Raw genomic sequence first — 17366 nt, 5'->3', positions numbered from 1 at the left:
CATTGCTGTCTATTGTTGTACAATATTCTGATGGATTTCCCAAAGGAAGTGTTTCAGTGGGCTTCCACCCATAAAAAAGAAATGCACCTGAATTTTGCAGTTAAATTGGGATTTTAAGAGGAAGAGGGACATCGTGATTGTCATCAAGAAACCTAAGATCAATTCTTTGTGTGTTTTCATTTGTTTCATTTATTACTTCACCAAATATAGAACCATGAATATTTTAAGTTGAAATATCCACTGTATTAGTTCTCTGTCTTAAATTTAATAATTTCCGGAATATTTTATGTGCAAAAAAATGAATCTCAGTTGTTCCTGGTTCAGTCTTTCACAGTTTTTGAGGTACAACTTTAAATTAGTCTTAAAATAAAAGACCAGTAACATTTCTGTGCGAACACATCAGTGCTCCACTGACCGTTATCCCTTACCATTTCTCTTATTAGCCACAGGAGGTGTTCTAATGACCTTTGGCCTCAGACATCATCAAACTGATTGGCTGGAACGGGCCGAACTGCTGGTGCAATATTGATCACAACCCAGCATGTTCACATTCCATCATAGATTATTATTGATCATGGATTAAGGTCTGTGTTGAGAGCTTCATCATTTGTGAAGTAAACGTTTTGTGTAAAAGGGACAAAACTAGTTCATATTTATTAGACTACAAATGTGATCATCTTTTGTCAACCTGTGAATTAAGACGTCTGTCATATTTAGGCAGACGGCATTGACCTAAATACGACTGCTGCCTAAGTTCCTGTGTTAATTGTCTTTTGGTCATTATGTGTTACTTTAAGTGTGTGAGTGTGTGTGTGTGTCATTGAACCAAAAGGTGTGTTTTGTTGATATAACACTCACTGTTTATTCTTTTGTCTTGCTCCATTTATTGGCATGTATCCATTCCAGATACGATTAGGCACTTAATGAACTGATACTTATCGTTTAGCATTTAATTATTGTGGGTTTCTTTAATAAAATAAACATGTCTAACGCCCCGCTTCTAACGATAAACCCTGTCACTACTCACGAATGCTGCATGTTCATGACTTCACTGTGATATGATGTGTCATGCGGTCATGCCTTGTGTGTATTCCATGTTCTATTCCATTTGAAATGCAATCACCATCACTAGGTGTCACCTGTTGATGTGACCTCACAAAGACTTCTTAAGGCTGAGACATTGTATAATACTGCTTTGCTTTTTTAGGATTTAGCAGGTTTGTCAAGTACTACAATAATGTGAGATGTATGGCCAAAGAGCTAGATAGGGAGAGGATAGACAGATGCCAAAAATGGACTCTGCTCCAGAACTGAAACCAGTCTATGATGAAGTTATCTCTGCATGTGTGGAAAATTAGTGAGCTAGTTTCATTGTCATGAATTAATCCTAATCCAGCCTACCAGCATTTCCCTCAACACAGATTTAGAGTGAGCTGTCAGACCCAGTATCAGGTTTAAGGCAGGTGATGAAATGATCTCAGACTCAGTTTAGACTGTAAATCAACAGGTTTTTGCTCTCTAATGGTTTTCTAAAAAAACACATTTTGACCTTAATTTTCCATCCCTGTGTCTCTACCCATCCCCCACCCCTATTCCCTCCCCACGACAGACGTGGTGCAGACCCCGGGGTTGACCACCCCGACCCCTCCCCCACCTCCACCCCTGCCACCCGGCTCCACTGTGACCTCCACGGCCGCCACCCCGGTTGCCACCCCCACCACCCCAGCCGGCCACCCTCCCCCACCCCCACCTCCTCCACTCCCCCCTACACTGACTCCAGGCGGGACCCCCCCTCCTCCACCAGGTCCACCTCCTCCTCCTGGAGCCCCACCCCCTCCCCCGGCTCCCCCCCTTCCCGCTGGACTGTTCTCTCCTGCGGAGGACCGCCCTATCTCAGGTCTGGCCGCTGCCCTCGCCGGAGCCAAGTTGCGCAAAGTGCCAAGGGTGAGCACGTGATTGGTTGTTTGATCAGTACAAGGAAGGTCTTCAAATCTGCACCATACAAGTCATCGTAGATAAAAGCTTTATGATGCTGATTAGCTGCAGTTACACACAACACAGTTCTTCCATCAATCTTTCTGTGCTTTTTTCACTGAAACACTGACAGACTTTCTGTTGATACACACACAGCCGTCACACATTATCTTCGTACGTCATCACACAGAATCACTGTCACTGAGACATTCACGCACACGCTCTATGTTCACGCATGATCACACACACACAGTCACCATCTGCCACATCTCATCTCAGACTCAGGGGAGGTTTGCATGCAATGCTGACAGCCTCCCTACAGAACACTGCATGTCTGCTTGAGTGTATAACAGCACAAAATTCAACTTGAAATTTGCATTTTTCCATATTTATGACTTTCTTTTCTGTAAAAAGACAAGTAATACATTTTAAAATCTGGTAACAATCATCCATGTTTGACAAGAGATGTTGTTCATATCCCTTCAGAGTGATGATGCTGGGGCAGCTCTGGCAGCAGCCATGTTGGGTGCTGGAGGGGCCGCAGGGGCCAAATCTGAAGCAAGAGGCAATGGCCCTTTGCCTGGAGGAGGAGGGCTTATGGAGGAGATGAGTGCTCTATTGGCCAGGAGGTAAGAGCCACTTCACATGATATTGTTAGCATCAATATATCTCAGGCCAGGCATATACAGTTAGCTGCTTCTGATGAATTCCACATCTCGTTTCATGTTCTTTCAGAACCTGATTATCTATCTATCTATCTATCTATCTATCTATCTATCTATCTATCTATCTATCTATCTATCTATCTATCTATCTATCTATCTATCTATTTATTTATTTATTTATTTGAGACATGTTTCTGGCAACACCTATCAAATCCCATAGGTCCTTACTTTTTTCTTTCCAATTCAAATCATTCTTCCTGCTACATTATATGAGTGTATTTGCTGAATTCCAAGAATAGCAGATAAAAATGAAAGAAAGTAAAAAATGTACCCAAAAAGTAGGTTTTCACTGAAATGACAGAACCACTATGTTAAATAATGCCGAACTTAACAAATGTGACACATGTAGATCTGAATGAAAGACTTTACTCCAAACCTTAAGTTAGAAAGAAATGGTTTGGGCTGTGGATTATTCCTCAACATGAAACTGTGCCTGGGCCTCATATCTTACAGGAGAAGAATTGCAGAGAAGGGCTCATCACCTGAACCTGACCAGAGATCAGTAAGTATCATCTGTCCTCTCTCATGTCTGTGATATCTACGTGCTGTTTATTTAGGTCCAAAATATCATTATTTAGCACTCACTGCTGAATCACACAATAACTCCTCTGTGTGATGACAGGCACAGTTTGGTCAGTGTGTCCAGGCTGCACAGCGTGTACTACATTCACTACATTCCTGTCTGAAGTGAACCCTCAATCACTCAGTGCTGTTTCTGTGGGATAGTCTGTTTGGATGTTGTGTAAAACATTCCAGTCTGTAATCCCTACTTCCATATAGCATGAAGTCTCCAATACTTAGGTGAACTGCAGAAAAAAGCAAGCCTTTATTTAAATCAAAAGATTAAAGTGGTTTTGAATGTAACATGGTTGTTGGTGCCAGATGGGCTTGTTTGATTATATCAGAAACTGCTGATATACAAGGATTTTCACACACAACCATCTCTAGAGTCTGCAGAGAATGGTGGGGGGCATTTGCCTTGATCTCTGGTGTTTTAAGTTTAGATTAAAACACAATCAAAAGATAGCTGTGTCTTGATGTTACTGGTTAAACACAGATGAAAGGGGAAGCTCCTCCTGACTGTCTGTTGCTGTCTAAAAGATATCCATTCTCCCTGATCATCACCCCCCAAGCGTGACTCATCTTTGACCTTTGAACCTCGTCTGTCTGTCCAACAGGAGGAGGGCGAGATCAACACGACCCCAAAAATGTCGGCCTGTAGCACACCAGGTGAGTGTCAGTGGAAACCAACACTCGGAGTCTGAAGACTGGGAGGGAAACATCAGGAACAACAACCAGAATTAATATGCATCTTCCTAACACAGGCGACGAGGACCCAAGTTAGCATTAATCTCGTTCCATTTCCCCTCAGCGTTCATGCATTGAAATCACAGCAAATCTGCTGTTTTATAGTTATTGGAAGTTTACTTTTTTATGGTGATTACAGGAGAGTTTACATTACTGAATAGTTGAGTTTGGTTTACATATTTCTGCTGGTTTCTTTCCTCCAGACATGCCCAGGAAGCCATGGGAAAGAACAAACACCATGAACGGTAGCAAGTCTCCAGTTATCGGAAGGTACAGTATCTCCCCACCTCCTTTGTCATTTGTGGTGTATTGTTGCACCTTAAGTGCATTTTTATATCCTAAAATGGTTAAGAAGTTTAAATGTGGTAGATTTTGCCACATTATTCATGTTTATTACCCATCTGAATGCTAGCAGCAATGCTACTAAATGTCAGTACAAAAGACCGTAGGGGCAAATTAGCATCAGCTAGCTTTAGCATGATGCACTGCTGGGGCCGTTCAGCACTGGCTAACATCACTAAAGCTTATGTCGCCTTCATGTGCACGTTGGATGTACGTCACACACCCAACTCAATGCTGAGGTGTCAGTGTGTGAATGAAGAAGAGCAGAGTAGTGTCAAATTTAGCGAAGCAGTTACTAAGGCTACTGTGTTCTTTTGGTTTTGTTTTGTTTTTTTGTGATGATGTCAGCCTTTTTTGTTTGGCTGTTTGTGTCACAGCTACAAATACATTCCACTTACTTTCCATGACACATGTAGCTGTCATTAAATCGCGTTTTTGACTCTCAGAAAGGACGCTTTAGCTTTAAGGGTGAACTTAAAAACTGGAGAGATATCCATTTTCACACATCATACATCTTAAAAGACATTGTCTGTAGAGCTAATTCTCTACTCCAGTTCAATAGCATTCTTTTACGTTAAACTCCAAGGAAGTGTGAAAATGAATGTATAAGAGCCTGTTGAGTAAACATAAAGCTGAGTGGACATCATGAGCATCACAGACCCGAGGCCTTGTCATTAGGTTGGGCATTAGACACACACAGGTAGATACTACACTGTAATTTGTAAAGCCAGTGTCTCTGCTGCTCACACAGACGAGAGTCTCCGTGGAGAAATCACATGGGAGCAGATTCCTCCAACAGGTAGAGAGAAAAGACCCTGGAGAGTTTGAGAAATCCTTTTCTTTAAAACGATCTCCTTCTTTTTCATCGAGGTTTGCTGTGCTGGACATGGTTTTTGCTGGAGAGGGGTTATTTTCAAATGCTTGGATGAAATGTCTGGAATGAATCCTGTGTTGTCTTTGTGTTCTTTTCTAAATTTATCAACCTACAGGGGCCAGCTCTTTTTGTCTGTTGCCTGATATCTGCCATTTGGTACAATATGTCATGTGGTGTTTTCTAAAGCAGTAATTGTGTGTATGACAGATCTCTAATGTAATCGAGCCATTGCTTTTGCATGCTGCTCTGCCCGCTGCCCTCCACACTCTTTTCTTTTTTCCTTTAAAACAAGGAAATCCATATTTGTGTGTCACACACTGTGCACCCATGCTATCATACACACAGACACAAAAATGAGTGTCCGCCCAGCGCAGCGTAGACTTGGCACAGTTTTATCGTTGTGGAGCCAGAGCAGATCCAGCAGGCACTCACAGATAAGGCCCTGCTGTGTGTCTCAGTGTATGTGTCTGCACACACGAGCACAAGAGAGGAGACCAGATGGGCGTTTTTTGATTCTAGCATATTAAAAGTGGCTTTAATATGTGGCCCACAGTGAGCTGAGCACACTCAGACTTGTTAGACCTCATGAACTTGTAGCCCTGCACGTGTTTATACTAATGTTCAATTGTGTTACCTCTTAATGATGATTAAATTGTTTGTTCACCATGAAGTTACAGACAAACATAATGAGCAGAATTCATGGCAGCGTGCCAAACTGCTGTTATATTGTTAAAGAAACACAGCAAATACTATATATTATCCCTTAGAGCTGACAATATGGTTGAGAGAAATTGAAATATACATCAGACTGAACAAATACATTCATGGAATATTTTTTTTAATATTGTAAAAGTTATACACATTCCACAACTTCATTTCCGTGTTCCAGTTCACAGTATTTCCAGCCCATAGCCACTAAGTGACCTGCTGTCGATCTCATTTCCTTTTCTTTCACTTCTCCTTCCTGCCACGCTTCCTCTCTTGAACGTGATTGGCTGCTCTGTGTGCTTTCTCAGCCTAGCTGCATCCATAAAGTCTTTCCTTAATTGCTGGTGTCCTCCTGGCTTACTGCTTTTCTTCAGACATGTGAGAAGAAAAAAAGGTCCCAGTAAGCTGAGCCGCTAAAAGGTTGCATTTAACAAGTTTTAAAGATGCAAACTGAAAAAGAAAAATGTTTCCAAATAATATCAAATGTTTCTTTTACTGTGAGACTTACTGCACTATAAGATCCTTTGATGACATGTGAGAGGATGTGCTGAAACATCAAAATAACTGCAGATGTCTAACCTCCCTCACAGAACTTATGTCCCTTTTATGTTTTATGCAGTAGATTGCTGAGACCTCTGTGTGTGTATGTGTGTGTGTTTACGTGCATGGCTTGGTGAGTGCTCTGTCGCAATGTGTTTGCATGCTATGACCAGGATTTGTTTCTGAACTGCAGTTTCAGCTGCATTCCCTCAATGTGCACTTTTTATATCAAGTTATTGTACTGAATAAATATATCATTTCAACAGGTTGGACTCCACAGCAACAAAAAAGTACAATGAGGACACCGACCATCATCGCATCCAAGAAAGCTGTCTTGGATGCGATGATGGTCGGTTCAGGGTTGATTTTCCCTTGAAGGGATTCCAGCAGAAAATGTTGAAACCATATGGCTTTATGTAAGACTGCTCACTGATTGTCAGCAGGCTGTGAAAATGCTAAAAGCCCCTCATCAGAAGCTCGTCTTTGCTTAGTTGTTTTCCATCGGTCATGGTCCAGTGAACGTTTCAGTCTGATGTTGTATAAAGTTAGCACTTATTTTGTTAGTGCTTGATCTTATTAAATCCAAAAATGTGTATTTATTTGATACACTGCAAAAACTTAAAACATGCTAAATTATCTGCTGACAGAACAGGAAAATTTCACTGACAAGTGAAAATAACTACAGTAGTCTCAGAGAGCCCACAGTTGTCTTAAAAGTAGTACAGCAGACTGAAAACAAGCATATTTGTTTTTTGTTGCAAAGAAATTCTGACTGACAAAGCAGTTTTGTTCTTGTCAGTGTTGATCAAACAGCTTTACAATTCTGGAAATTCTAGTTTGAAGCATTAAGTTACTAAGAAGCAGTAATAAAACCTCATCTTAACAGAAACAGAAACTGCCTGGTAAGAAGATATACCTCATCAGACAAAAACCAAGCATAGATTGCTTTGATTTAAGGTATTTAATCTGCTTAGATTTCCCTTTTTGCACCGTATACATGATGGTAATGTAGCAAAGTGTTGTTCTCAGAGCTTCCTGTGTTCATTTTCTCTTCTTTGTCTCTCCTCTCAGACCTAAATCCACTCCTACGCCCACTGCATCCTTAAGTGCCAACGGTGTGCCAACAGAACCTGTTGACTATGACAGATTGAAACAGGTAGGTGAACATTTGCTTTAAACACTGAGGTAATCTGCTGTCATGTTCATGTCAATCAGCATTTTAGTTGCAAATGATTCATGTTTTTTGGGGCTTCTCTGCTCATTTCTTCCCCTCCTTTGCATCAGAAGCTTCATATTCTCACTGCAGCGTTTTGGGTTCAGATTCAGCAGCTACTGTACTACTGCTAATCCTAGCATGTAGCATGGAGTCAGTTACATTGTCTGAAACATAACCATTTGTTTTTTATTATCCTAATATGCTGAACAAAACACTGATATGGGAGTAAATGCCTGAATTATATAAGGTTGACATGTAATTCTGCTTTAAGATTTTTGTATTTTTTGTATTTGTCCATCATACCAAAGCTGCATATTAAAAATGGTAATGTTAAACACCATATAGTGATTATGTTGGGATGTTACGATTGGTTTCACGGTGCCTCACCTGTTCATCTCAGGCGTAGCTTACACTGGCACAGGGGTTTTCATTGGTCTCTTTGTCTTACAACTAATTATGCAGCACTGTTTGCTAGAATACCAGTGTGGGTTTGTGCAGTGACTCGTCCTGTTGTAAGGCAGCTCCTCCCTCTGACCTCTGTGAATGAGCCTGTTAGATAAGTCCAGAGTCTCACAGAGTCCTGCCTATCTGTCACTGCAACTGGTCCCAGCAGTGAGGCAGGGAGACAGATGACACCCTCCAAACCCACCGCTGTCTTTATCTCTTTCTCTCTCAGTGTGATTTGGAGGCAAAAGAGTGTCGCTTAACCTTAAGGCTCACAACGCTAATTTACCCACATACTCTCTCTGTTACTTTGTTTATATCTTGCTGTCACTAAATGAGTCTTTAGAGCTAATCTCACTGGGATTGCCTACACAGGGATTAGCCATTCCACAAAGGAGACAGAATCTCAGCCAGTTGGCAGATCTTCCACCCAGCTAAATCCAAAAGCCAAAGGAAACTCTGTCCGTTAGCATCCTCTCTTACTGTCATGTGACTGTGCACAGGGAGTTAAAGGCGGAAATCAGAGCTGCTAGGTGCCACGTGACTGTTTTGTCTGTCTTCTGAGGTCTGATATTGATCATGTTTGTATTCAAAAGTAACTTTGCTTTGTTCATCTTCTTTCAGGACATTCTGGATGAGATGAGGAAGGAGCTGTCGAAGCTAAAAGAGGAGCTCATTGATGGTAATTCTAGTTGAAATCTGTATTCACTTCAGCCATCCTGCAGAAAGACTAGGGAGAGCTGTAAGACGTCTCTAGTAAAGAATCTGTATATCAAACGCTTAACACAGCAGTGCAACAGTTACTCTCTCCATCTTTTATTCTTTAATTTCCTTTCCTTCTCTTCACTGAGCATTGTTTAGATAACTTAGATTTTCAGGGGCTTATTGTAGTTAATTTTGAAATGCTGGCAGGAAGTCAAATAGGGTACATGCTCTGTATTATTATGACTCATAATTTACAGCAACTGTAGTTTCAGTTAAATAAACTGCAGCACTGCTGCTGTTGCAGCAGACGGCAGGATTTTGCAGAGTCTTGCAGACAAGCTGCCTGAGACTTTCCAGCAGCTGGCTGCATTCAGCACAGCAGACACTCCTGTCGTCGTGTAGAGCAGTCCCATGCTCAGCCAGCCTTTCTGGAGGGGATATCACTTCCTTATTGATATCAGAACCAAATCTGTTTGTGTAATTTTGATCCCTGTCTCAAGATCTAGTTTTAATACCTTTAATATTCCTGTTCATATAAGGCTGATATGGTTAATATTTTGCTTGTTATTTAACTTGTTATTCTTTAACCTGAATTCTTTTATTTCCACTTGGGTCATAATATTGTACTAACAAACACAAAGTCCAACAGGGCAACAAACACAAACGGTCATAAATCAGGTTTAATGATGTAGATCATTACACGTTACTTGGAGGTCAAACTAAAAGTGAAAATTACATTGTCATTGCACTGTGTCTGTAACCTGATGGAACAGGAATTACACTGCCATTGGTTTACTAACATACTCCACACATTGCTGCAACAGCCCTTAAAAGAGGCTGACTGACCTAAAACCCCCTTCACAAGTACAGTTTAGCTCAGGTCAAAAATATCTCAGTGAGTCTTTGTCTTTGTGTCCTCAGCAATCAGGGAGGAGCTGGGCAAGTCCAGCACGGCGTAGAGGACCCATCCTCCTTCTTCACATCTACATCCACGTGACCCACCACAGTCAATTTAAGATATGACAACACAACAGCGGAAAATAAAATCAGCAACACGGTTGAGACGGTGACGATGACAATAATCATATTAACACTGAGAGAGGACATTATTTGGGGCAGAGCAGCATTGGACAGAACAACAATGGACAGGGTAGCGGTGGGAGGCTTGTAACTGACAGCTGTGACTCACAGAATCCACTCTACGGAGGCTGACGTTCCTGCTGCCTCCCCGCCCCAGCCCTCCCCCCCGCTGAGGGCATGGCATCCTGGAGGACAGTGCACGGTCTGAAAGAGAAGCCAGTGTCTTTATGCAAAGATGATTTCTCTCTCTTTGTCCTATAATAACAAGAAAAAACACACAGAAAACAATACTGAACTCTTCGGTGATACTGTATTAACCATTGGCGCATAAGTGAACAGCAGTGTTGATGCTAAGAATCTGAACTCTTGTGATTAACTATCAAAAGGAGCGTTTTATTAAGAAAGTTTGGAGACAGGAAAAAGGTGGAGGTGGAAAAAAATCAAAACTTTTTTCCCCATAATGCCATAGGGGTAGCCTGTGTGCGTGCATGTGTGGGTGTGTGAGAGTGTGTATGGGGGACTGACAGTTTCTGATGAGGTCCACCACTGCAGGACACTGTAAAGCTCGTCTTCCTCAAATACTATTTTAACCAGAATATGTACAAAAGAGAGAAGAAGTTATTTAGAAAAAAAGTATCTATAAACCATGTCTGTTTCAGTGTAGATCCATGGCCATATCAAGTAGCTCAATAATCCAACCTTTACACAGGATGCTCTCGTCTGTCTGTCCGTCTGTGGAATCATAACCTGAAGTGTTGTTCCCCTCCTGAAGTGAGCGCTCTGTGGAGACGTTCTACTGTCATTTCTTTGGTCATACTGTTGAGTGGTAGGTGGACGAGACACAGAGGGTAGCTGCCTGTCAGACAGCAGCCATTGTAGCTCTCTACCAAACTTTATCTGTCGACAAAAAGTGCTGATTTGCTAATACCCGTCATGCTCGTTGACCATGGCCGGACGTGTAGATAGAACTGACTTTTCCTTCCAGGACGTTTTGATTTGAAGACTCTCTCCCTCTTTCTCTCTCGGTCTCTGTCATGTTTGTCATACTTAGGTACTCTGTTTGGTGCATGTGCGGTTGGGTTTTTTTTTTTTTTCATACGGTGAGGGTCACAAGTCTGCCACGAAATTGCATTAACTGTCACATGTTTTATTACAAGCAATAAGTGTAGCATCTATTTTTAAGGCCCACCTGCCCCAGTCCCACCACCACCAACATTTATCAGTGTCTGTCTGTCTGTCCTTTTTGGCCCTCCTGAGCCCCCATTGGACAATGTTACTGTGTGACAAAAGGCCACCTCTTGTCGACTTTATCGCAGATTTTCTGTGAAGCTGAAGGCTGACATGAAAGAATATCAGAGCAACACTGTAAGACATGATTCATGGAATAACACCATTTCCAAATCACAACTCTCCTTTTTTATTTTTTTCTATAAAATCCAAGGATACTGTATCTTTAGCCACATTGGAGCTGAACTGATTTTTTATCCTTTATTTTTATTTTACTGCATTTATAAAGTAAACCTTTTGAAATGTGCACAGGACAACCCAAAAGTGTAAGAGATGGTGTCCACATGAGGACATGATTGTGCCATTTACTATTTCACCAGTGCTTAGTGATGACGTGTTTGTTTCATCTTTTCTTTCTTTGCCTTTTTCTCCTGCCGCTGTCAAATCCTTAAAATGAAAACCTGTATTTTCCCTGAGATTTTACAGAGATAAGGGAACTCTCACTTTATTCTAAAAAGACATTTGTTTCAGCATTTCCTTCAGTTCAGTGCTGAGTTTGTTTTGCTCAAAGCTCAAAGTACAATCAACCTGAGAGGGGTGTGTTGGGAGCTGAGAAACTGATATCCAAATACTGTAGCTGTTGCTCCAACAGGTCAAGGTAATGGATAAAAGTCCATGTTACAATGCTGTCCTCTTGTTGTCTGAATGACATCCTGAGGAAGGACAGTTGGACTGATGCAATCAAGCCTCATGACTGTAACAGCCACCCACAGTGGGATGTGCAGGACAAGCTTGGCTCTTGAAAACAACCTTAAACTTTCCAAAGTGATGTCCTAAATAAGCTGGAAAATGGTGCTTTGTGACTTAGCATTGACAGTGTGAATCTCATAGTATCTCGATTGTTGCATCCATTAAAAATGAGAACTCACAAGGCATTACAGTGTGCACACTGTCACAGCACCTCACTCTGAATGTCATAGTTCTTGCTTCCTGTTACACTATTTATAACTCAGAGGGGCACTCCGGTGATTTAATATTGCACTTCTTTTTTTAGAAAAACAACAGTTAATGTCAAATTAACAAAGGCCAAAATTTCCTGACTTTCCTACAATAATGCAGCTTGATAGCATCTTTTCATGCGACGTTGGCCTGATAAATGTAAACACGTTTCAAATTCCTCACTCCCAGTTTGTAATCCTAAATTTCAGTTAAGAATGAGTTGTTTCTGAGCCTCGGCTTAGATAACCCCACCACTATGATTTTATCTATCAGGGTTATTTCATCTGACTCAACAAGGATTCTCCAGAACTGCAGAAGACATCAACCAACTGTTTCAGAGGCTGATCAGTAGCCCTTATGACAAAACTGTGTGCAAAATCTGTGGAGTGTCTCTTTAAATTGTGATCAGGAGGACCATTTAAGGAGCTCTCATCATGCCTGGCTAATGTCCTGGGATCCCAGTGTAAGGCTTGTTCATCAGTGGCTGTCTGTGGCCGTTGGATCTCATACAGCACAACTGTGTTCAAGGGCTTGGATGTTATAGCTTTGCTACAAAAGATGAGCTTCTCTCATTTGCTTTGGATTGGGTCAAATTTCTCAAAAATACTGCGATGAGAAAAATTCATTCAATTCTGATTCAGACATACAGATGCCACAGTCCCTCGGTTTGAGTGTGGACGGGAGTTTTTGGCATCTTTTTCAGATTTCAGATCTGTTTCATCTCTCTCTGTTGATAATCATCTTCTCATCCGCTTTTTTAAATGGAAACATCCAGCCAAGAGGCTCCCTGTACTGAGTGTTTACACAGCATCAATTGCACTTTAAGACAAAAACTCACAGAGCAAACCAACATACTCTGACAAGGGTTGCTTAGAGCCTCTGTCACCAACAGTGTGGCTATCTCACCAAAGGATTCACCTCTGCAGTCTCCTGCTAAACATAGCCTGATCACTCTCAACAAAGTCGCCTTTCTTATTTTTCTATCATTTTGTCAAGAGATCTAACAAAAACGATGTCCGTTTCTGTATTCAGTCCTCTGGACATGATGGCAGGTGAAACGCTTTGATCAAGAAAAGTTTCTCTTTGTGAAGCTCTGTGGTTTGTGCCTTGTTCCGAAGTTGCATTTAATATGTCAAAGATATAAAGATGACTAGTAATAATATCTAGGGACTGTCGTTGTCATGACATGCAGTTGTCGGTCTTTCTTTTCTCCATCATGGTCAAGTTGATTTGACGGGAGAGTGTAATGACCTTGGTACTGTTCCCCACCAAAAAAAAACAAACATCTTTGCACCAAGATCTCCTTTGTTTGCTTTTTTACAGAAATGTGATTTATATCCATACAGATGTGAAGTTGCTTTTCTTCCAGCTCAGAAGTACAATCAAACCTTTGAGACATGAGGCCTATGAGGGTTCGAAGGTGATCTTTGCTCTGAGATGTTTTTTTTTGTTTTGTTTTTTAACCTAAAGCCCCATTTGGAGGTCCAGATGAGTCTGGCTGCAGTGTTCTGTGTTCCCTCATGCCATTTATGTGTCACAGAGACTGCCCGTGTTTAGCAGCTTCGCTTTCTTTACACACTTGGAAATCTGTTCTGTCCTCTGCAGTGAGGTCTGCTCCATGTTAATGTCAGATAGCTGATGGAAGCATTTATCTTTGTCCGTGAACCCAGTTTTCTTCTGAGGGAACTGAAAGAATTGTGAATTTGCAGGAATATTTGCAGAGATGAATTTGGCTGAAGCAAGTTTCATGGATGGGTTTCCAGACATTCTTTTATCATCTGCATTGTACCATACTGTTCTCATGTTAATTAGTCTTTTCTTACATGCTAACATATTGTTTTGTTTGAGCAAATTAAATAAAAATTGCAATACAAGACTAGAAGTTGTTTCATTTTAAATGACGTTCACTGAATGGTTGAAAGGTTTTTCAGTTCTGCTCATGTTAGCCTCACACGTCTCATTTTTCTGATATTATAATAAATATAAACATCATCATAATATATTAACTAATGTCTCTCATGATCTCTTTTCAAATTTCAACTCTATATGTGTTCAATATGTAATTAGAAAATGCATTAACTCCAAAAGTGGATTTAGTGTTGAGTTATTCTTTCAGTCTGAGCAGACCCTGCAGACATCATTCCCTCCCTGGTGTCCTTATAGCAGGTCAGCCTCTGTTTGACAGCCCGGTAACTGTGACAACATGTCTGACTGTTACGCATTCACGCTCAGCAGAGGAGAACAGGAAGAGGAAGACTGCTTAAAATGAGAGTGAACGAGCCTGCATGATGTGCATGCCCTTCTGCAGTCCTTCCTTCTTGTGGTGCTGTCTGTCAGTGAGCTGTGTGAAAGGATGAGGGGACTGAGGTCAAGACCAAGATTTGAACCTACAATACCGAAAGTGGTACTTTCCACTCTCAGCGTGCTCAGCTACAAAGAATATGCCCAGAGAATTTTGTCCTGACCCTCCCCTCCACAGTCAAATGCATCACACCTGTTCAATACATTTATGGTTTCTGATTGTGTAAAATCAGGGTTTTGTCATTTTTTCCACTCTTGCACAGCTATTTTTTTGGAGAATCTTTGGCTGTGTGAACTTGCAGAAGCTTCCAGCTCCAGCTCAGCTGTCCATTAAATGCAGCCCGGCTGTTCTTTTTTTGTCGGCTTAGAGAAGTTGGGTCACTTATTGGGGTCGGTGATGTATGACGTGAGAATGGGAAGTTAAACAAAGGGGACAGCTGTGGAAAAAGAGGAGGGAAATGTGGAAAGCACCAGAAAGGAGGTGTTTCTGAGAGAGGGGAGGTTTCTATGCAGGTATTTTCTTTTAAAAACACACTGTCTGCTCACGAGTGACTTGTCATTAAAGTCACACGTGAGCAGACAGTATATGTAATCTAAATAATAACAGCTTTTTGTTTGTTGAAGGGTTTACTATCCTCACTATCCTGATACATAATGAATTATATGTATTAATGCTTTGAATCTGTGGTTATGGTACATTGCAAAAAAAAGAAAAACAATCCCTCTGACCATAACGCAGGTCCTCTAAAGACATCATAGTCTTTGACTTTATGTTAGTAGCTATGAATCTCGTAGTAAAAAGTTCAAAGTTTCTAGGTGATATTTGCAAAGACTGCAGTTGCCGGAAATATTCTAATACTCATTGTTCGCAGGGTAAAACCTGCTTATGATTTAGGGAGACTTCCCGCCTTTATTGGTTGTCTGTGCAGCTCCACTTTACAAGAAATACAGCAACACTTCCTGTGGGCGGGGCATAGAGAGGTCTGGTGGTACATTGGCAGTTCATTTGAGGTTTTGTTTGACTTGCAGTCAGAAAGGGCTGTGCTGCAGCGAGCGGCACAGAGACAGGAACACACCCTGAGCTGCAAGAGAACGGTGAGGAAGCTGAGAAAGCTTTGATACTCTAATTGGATTGGAGAGTTTGAATTTTCAAAATCAGTTTTCTTCCTCCTGTGATTACGAGCTTTGGGTATGAGTGACAGCTGTGAATAATGTGTCACAACAGTGAAGTCTTCCATAAACATTAACTTATGCAAATAAGAGAGCACACAGTGGTTACTGACTCTCCTCTACTCAGGCTGTATGTCTTGCTGGAGGCAGATTCAGTCAGCTTGAGCTGATGGTGCACTTTCCCACAGAGATGCTACAGTATACAACATAACAGCCATTTTAATAAATCCATGATGATTAAATACAGTAAGGTTATGACTGCAGAGATAAAAGCAAATGGAATAATTTACTGAAACTGAAACTTGTTCTGAAGATCATAAACACTTTTTCTGGAGGGTGATCCAATTAAAATTCTGCATTATTTTAGCAGTTTAAACAGTGCTGAGCCTTGCGTTGTGCTGTTTTTATAGTATTTGACAAAATGAGGAAATATTCAGCATAAAGTGAGACTTATTATCTATATCTTTTTATAGTTTGCATTAGGGAACATATTGGATGTACTGGCTCCATTCTCCTACTGCTTTGAAGCTGAAAAACATTCATGATTTCAAGCTTCACTTTTTTGATGTCTGGCTTCCTCATTATAGCATCAGATGAGGACAGGTAATTGTTTACTGCGTAACATAATAATGCAAATATACTCAAGTGCCTTTATTAATATTTAGTAAATGTTTTAATGTGCTATGAAAAATTCTAAATCTAAACAATGTACAATACAAGTGCAGCCTGTGACAATAGTGACCCCACCAACTGATTGAACAGGAATGCATCTGTCCCCTGAGCTTGTTTGACACGGAATGAAAACAATTATAAAATAAGATAATAAGAAGAAATCATGCAGAGTGCCTTCACCTTTATCAGAGCAACACTGTGCCTCCTGTCCCTCCTAACATGGCAGACCCAGACCAACTGTAGTTACATTTCTTTGCTTCAAAGACAGACAATCCTTCAATCTGCTGTGAGAAGGCTGAGAGGAACTTCATCAACAAGACTTCAAATATAGTGAAAAGGGCTTGAGGTATGACAAACTGGTGATTCAGCCCTGGGAACAGTGTTTTAAATGGGACTGTATGAACAATGTCTCTGGGTTCACCTAAGAGAGGCTTAAGGATCATACACCTTAACATCTGTAGTCTGAGGCTGGCCATATATGGACGAAACCACATCCCAGTCAGGGTCAGAAGAAATCTGATGAGTCCAGTAAGAGACGCCATTTAGATTCAAATTGACCTACTTTTCATCAAACCAGTACTTATCTGTTGTTATACATACAATGTAGGCTACAGATGCAGGCAGAGAGACGTAATCAAGGGCTGGCTTTTGTTTTTCGTCCTGTGCTCACTAGCTGCAATGAATGTATGTAATTCAACCCAGATAATGAACATGCCTACCAGGGTGAGCTGTAACATATCTGTAGTCATATCTGCTTCATGTGTTCACCACAATATATTAACTGGAAAAACTCAAGTACTGAAGGCTGGGCCAATCTGCAAATATCTTATAAATCCTTTTGTGAACAATTTGTTTGACTATGTTGGCCAATCACACTGAGACTGTGTGTGTGTGTGTTGTGTGTGTGTTGTGTGTGTGTTGTGTGTGTGTTGTGTGTGTGTGTGTGTGTGTGTGTGTGTGTGTGTGTGTGTGTGTGTGTGTGCGTGTGTGTGTGTGTGTGTGTGTGTGTGTGTGTGTGTGTGTGTACACACAAACAGAGATATAGAGAGAGATATATATAAATATATATATATTGAGAGAG

The 17366-nt window shown here is 41.0% G+C and overlaps 1 protein-coding gene across 6 annotated transcripts in view; it reads left to right on the top strand.

Moving 5' to 3' along the window:
• Positions 1-14018, top strand: part of enah (ENAH actin regulator) — a 126208-nt gene extending 112190 nt beyond the window's left edge. For all 6 annotated transcript variants that reach the window (XM_070987114.1, XM_070987118.1, XM_070987117.1 and 3 more), the window contains 8 exons: positions 1610-1944; positions 2461-2603; positions 3153-3201; positions 3878-3929; positions 4211-4277; positions 7543-7627; positions 8756-8813; positions 9758-14018. In XM_070987114.1, the coding sequence (XP_070843215.1) occupies positions 1610-1944; positions 2461-2603; positions 3153-3201; positions 3878-3929; positions 4211-4277; positions 7543-7627; positions 8756-8813; positions 9758-9795 (827 nt within the window). In that variant the 3' untranslated portion in view covers positions 9796-14018. The remainder of the gene's footprint in view (positions 1-1609; positions 1945-2460; positions 2604-3152; positions 3202-3877; positions 3930-4210; positions 4278-7542; positions 7628-8755; positions 8814-9757) is intronic.
• The last annotated feature ends 3348 nt before the right edge of the window (positions 14019-17366 follow it).

Source organism: Chaetodon trifascialis, chromosome 19 (genome assembly GCF_039877785.1).
Source record: "Chaetodon trifascialis isolate fChaTrf1 chromosome 19, fChaTrf1.hap1, whole genome shotgun sequence".
NCBI classification, from domain to species: Eukaryota; Metazoa; Chordata; class Actinopteri; order Chaetodontiformes; family Chaetodontidae; genus Chaetodon; species Chaetodon trifascialis.
The sequence above is the reverse complement of the archived record's forward strand: the minus strand, read 5'-3'. Positions and strand labels throughout refer to the sequence as shown.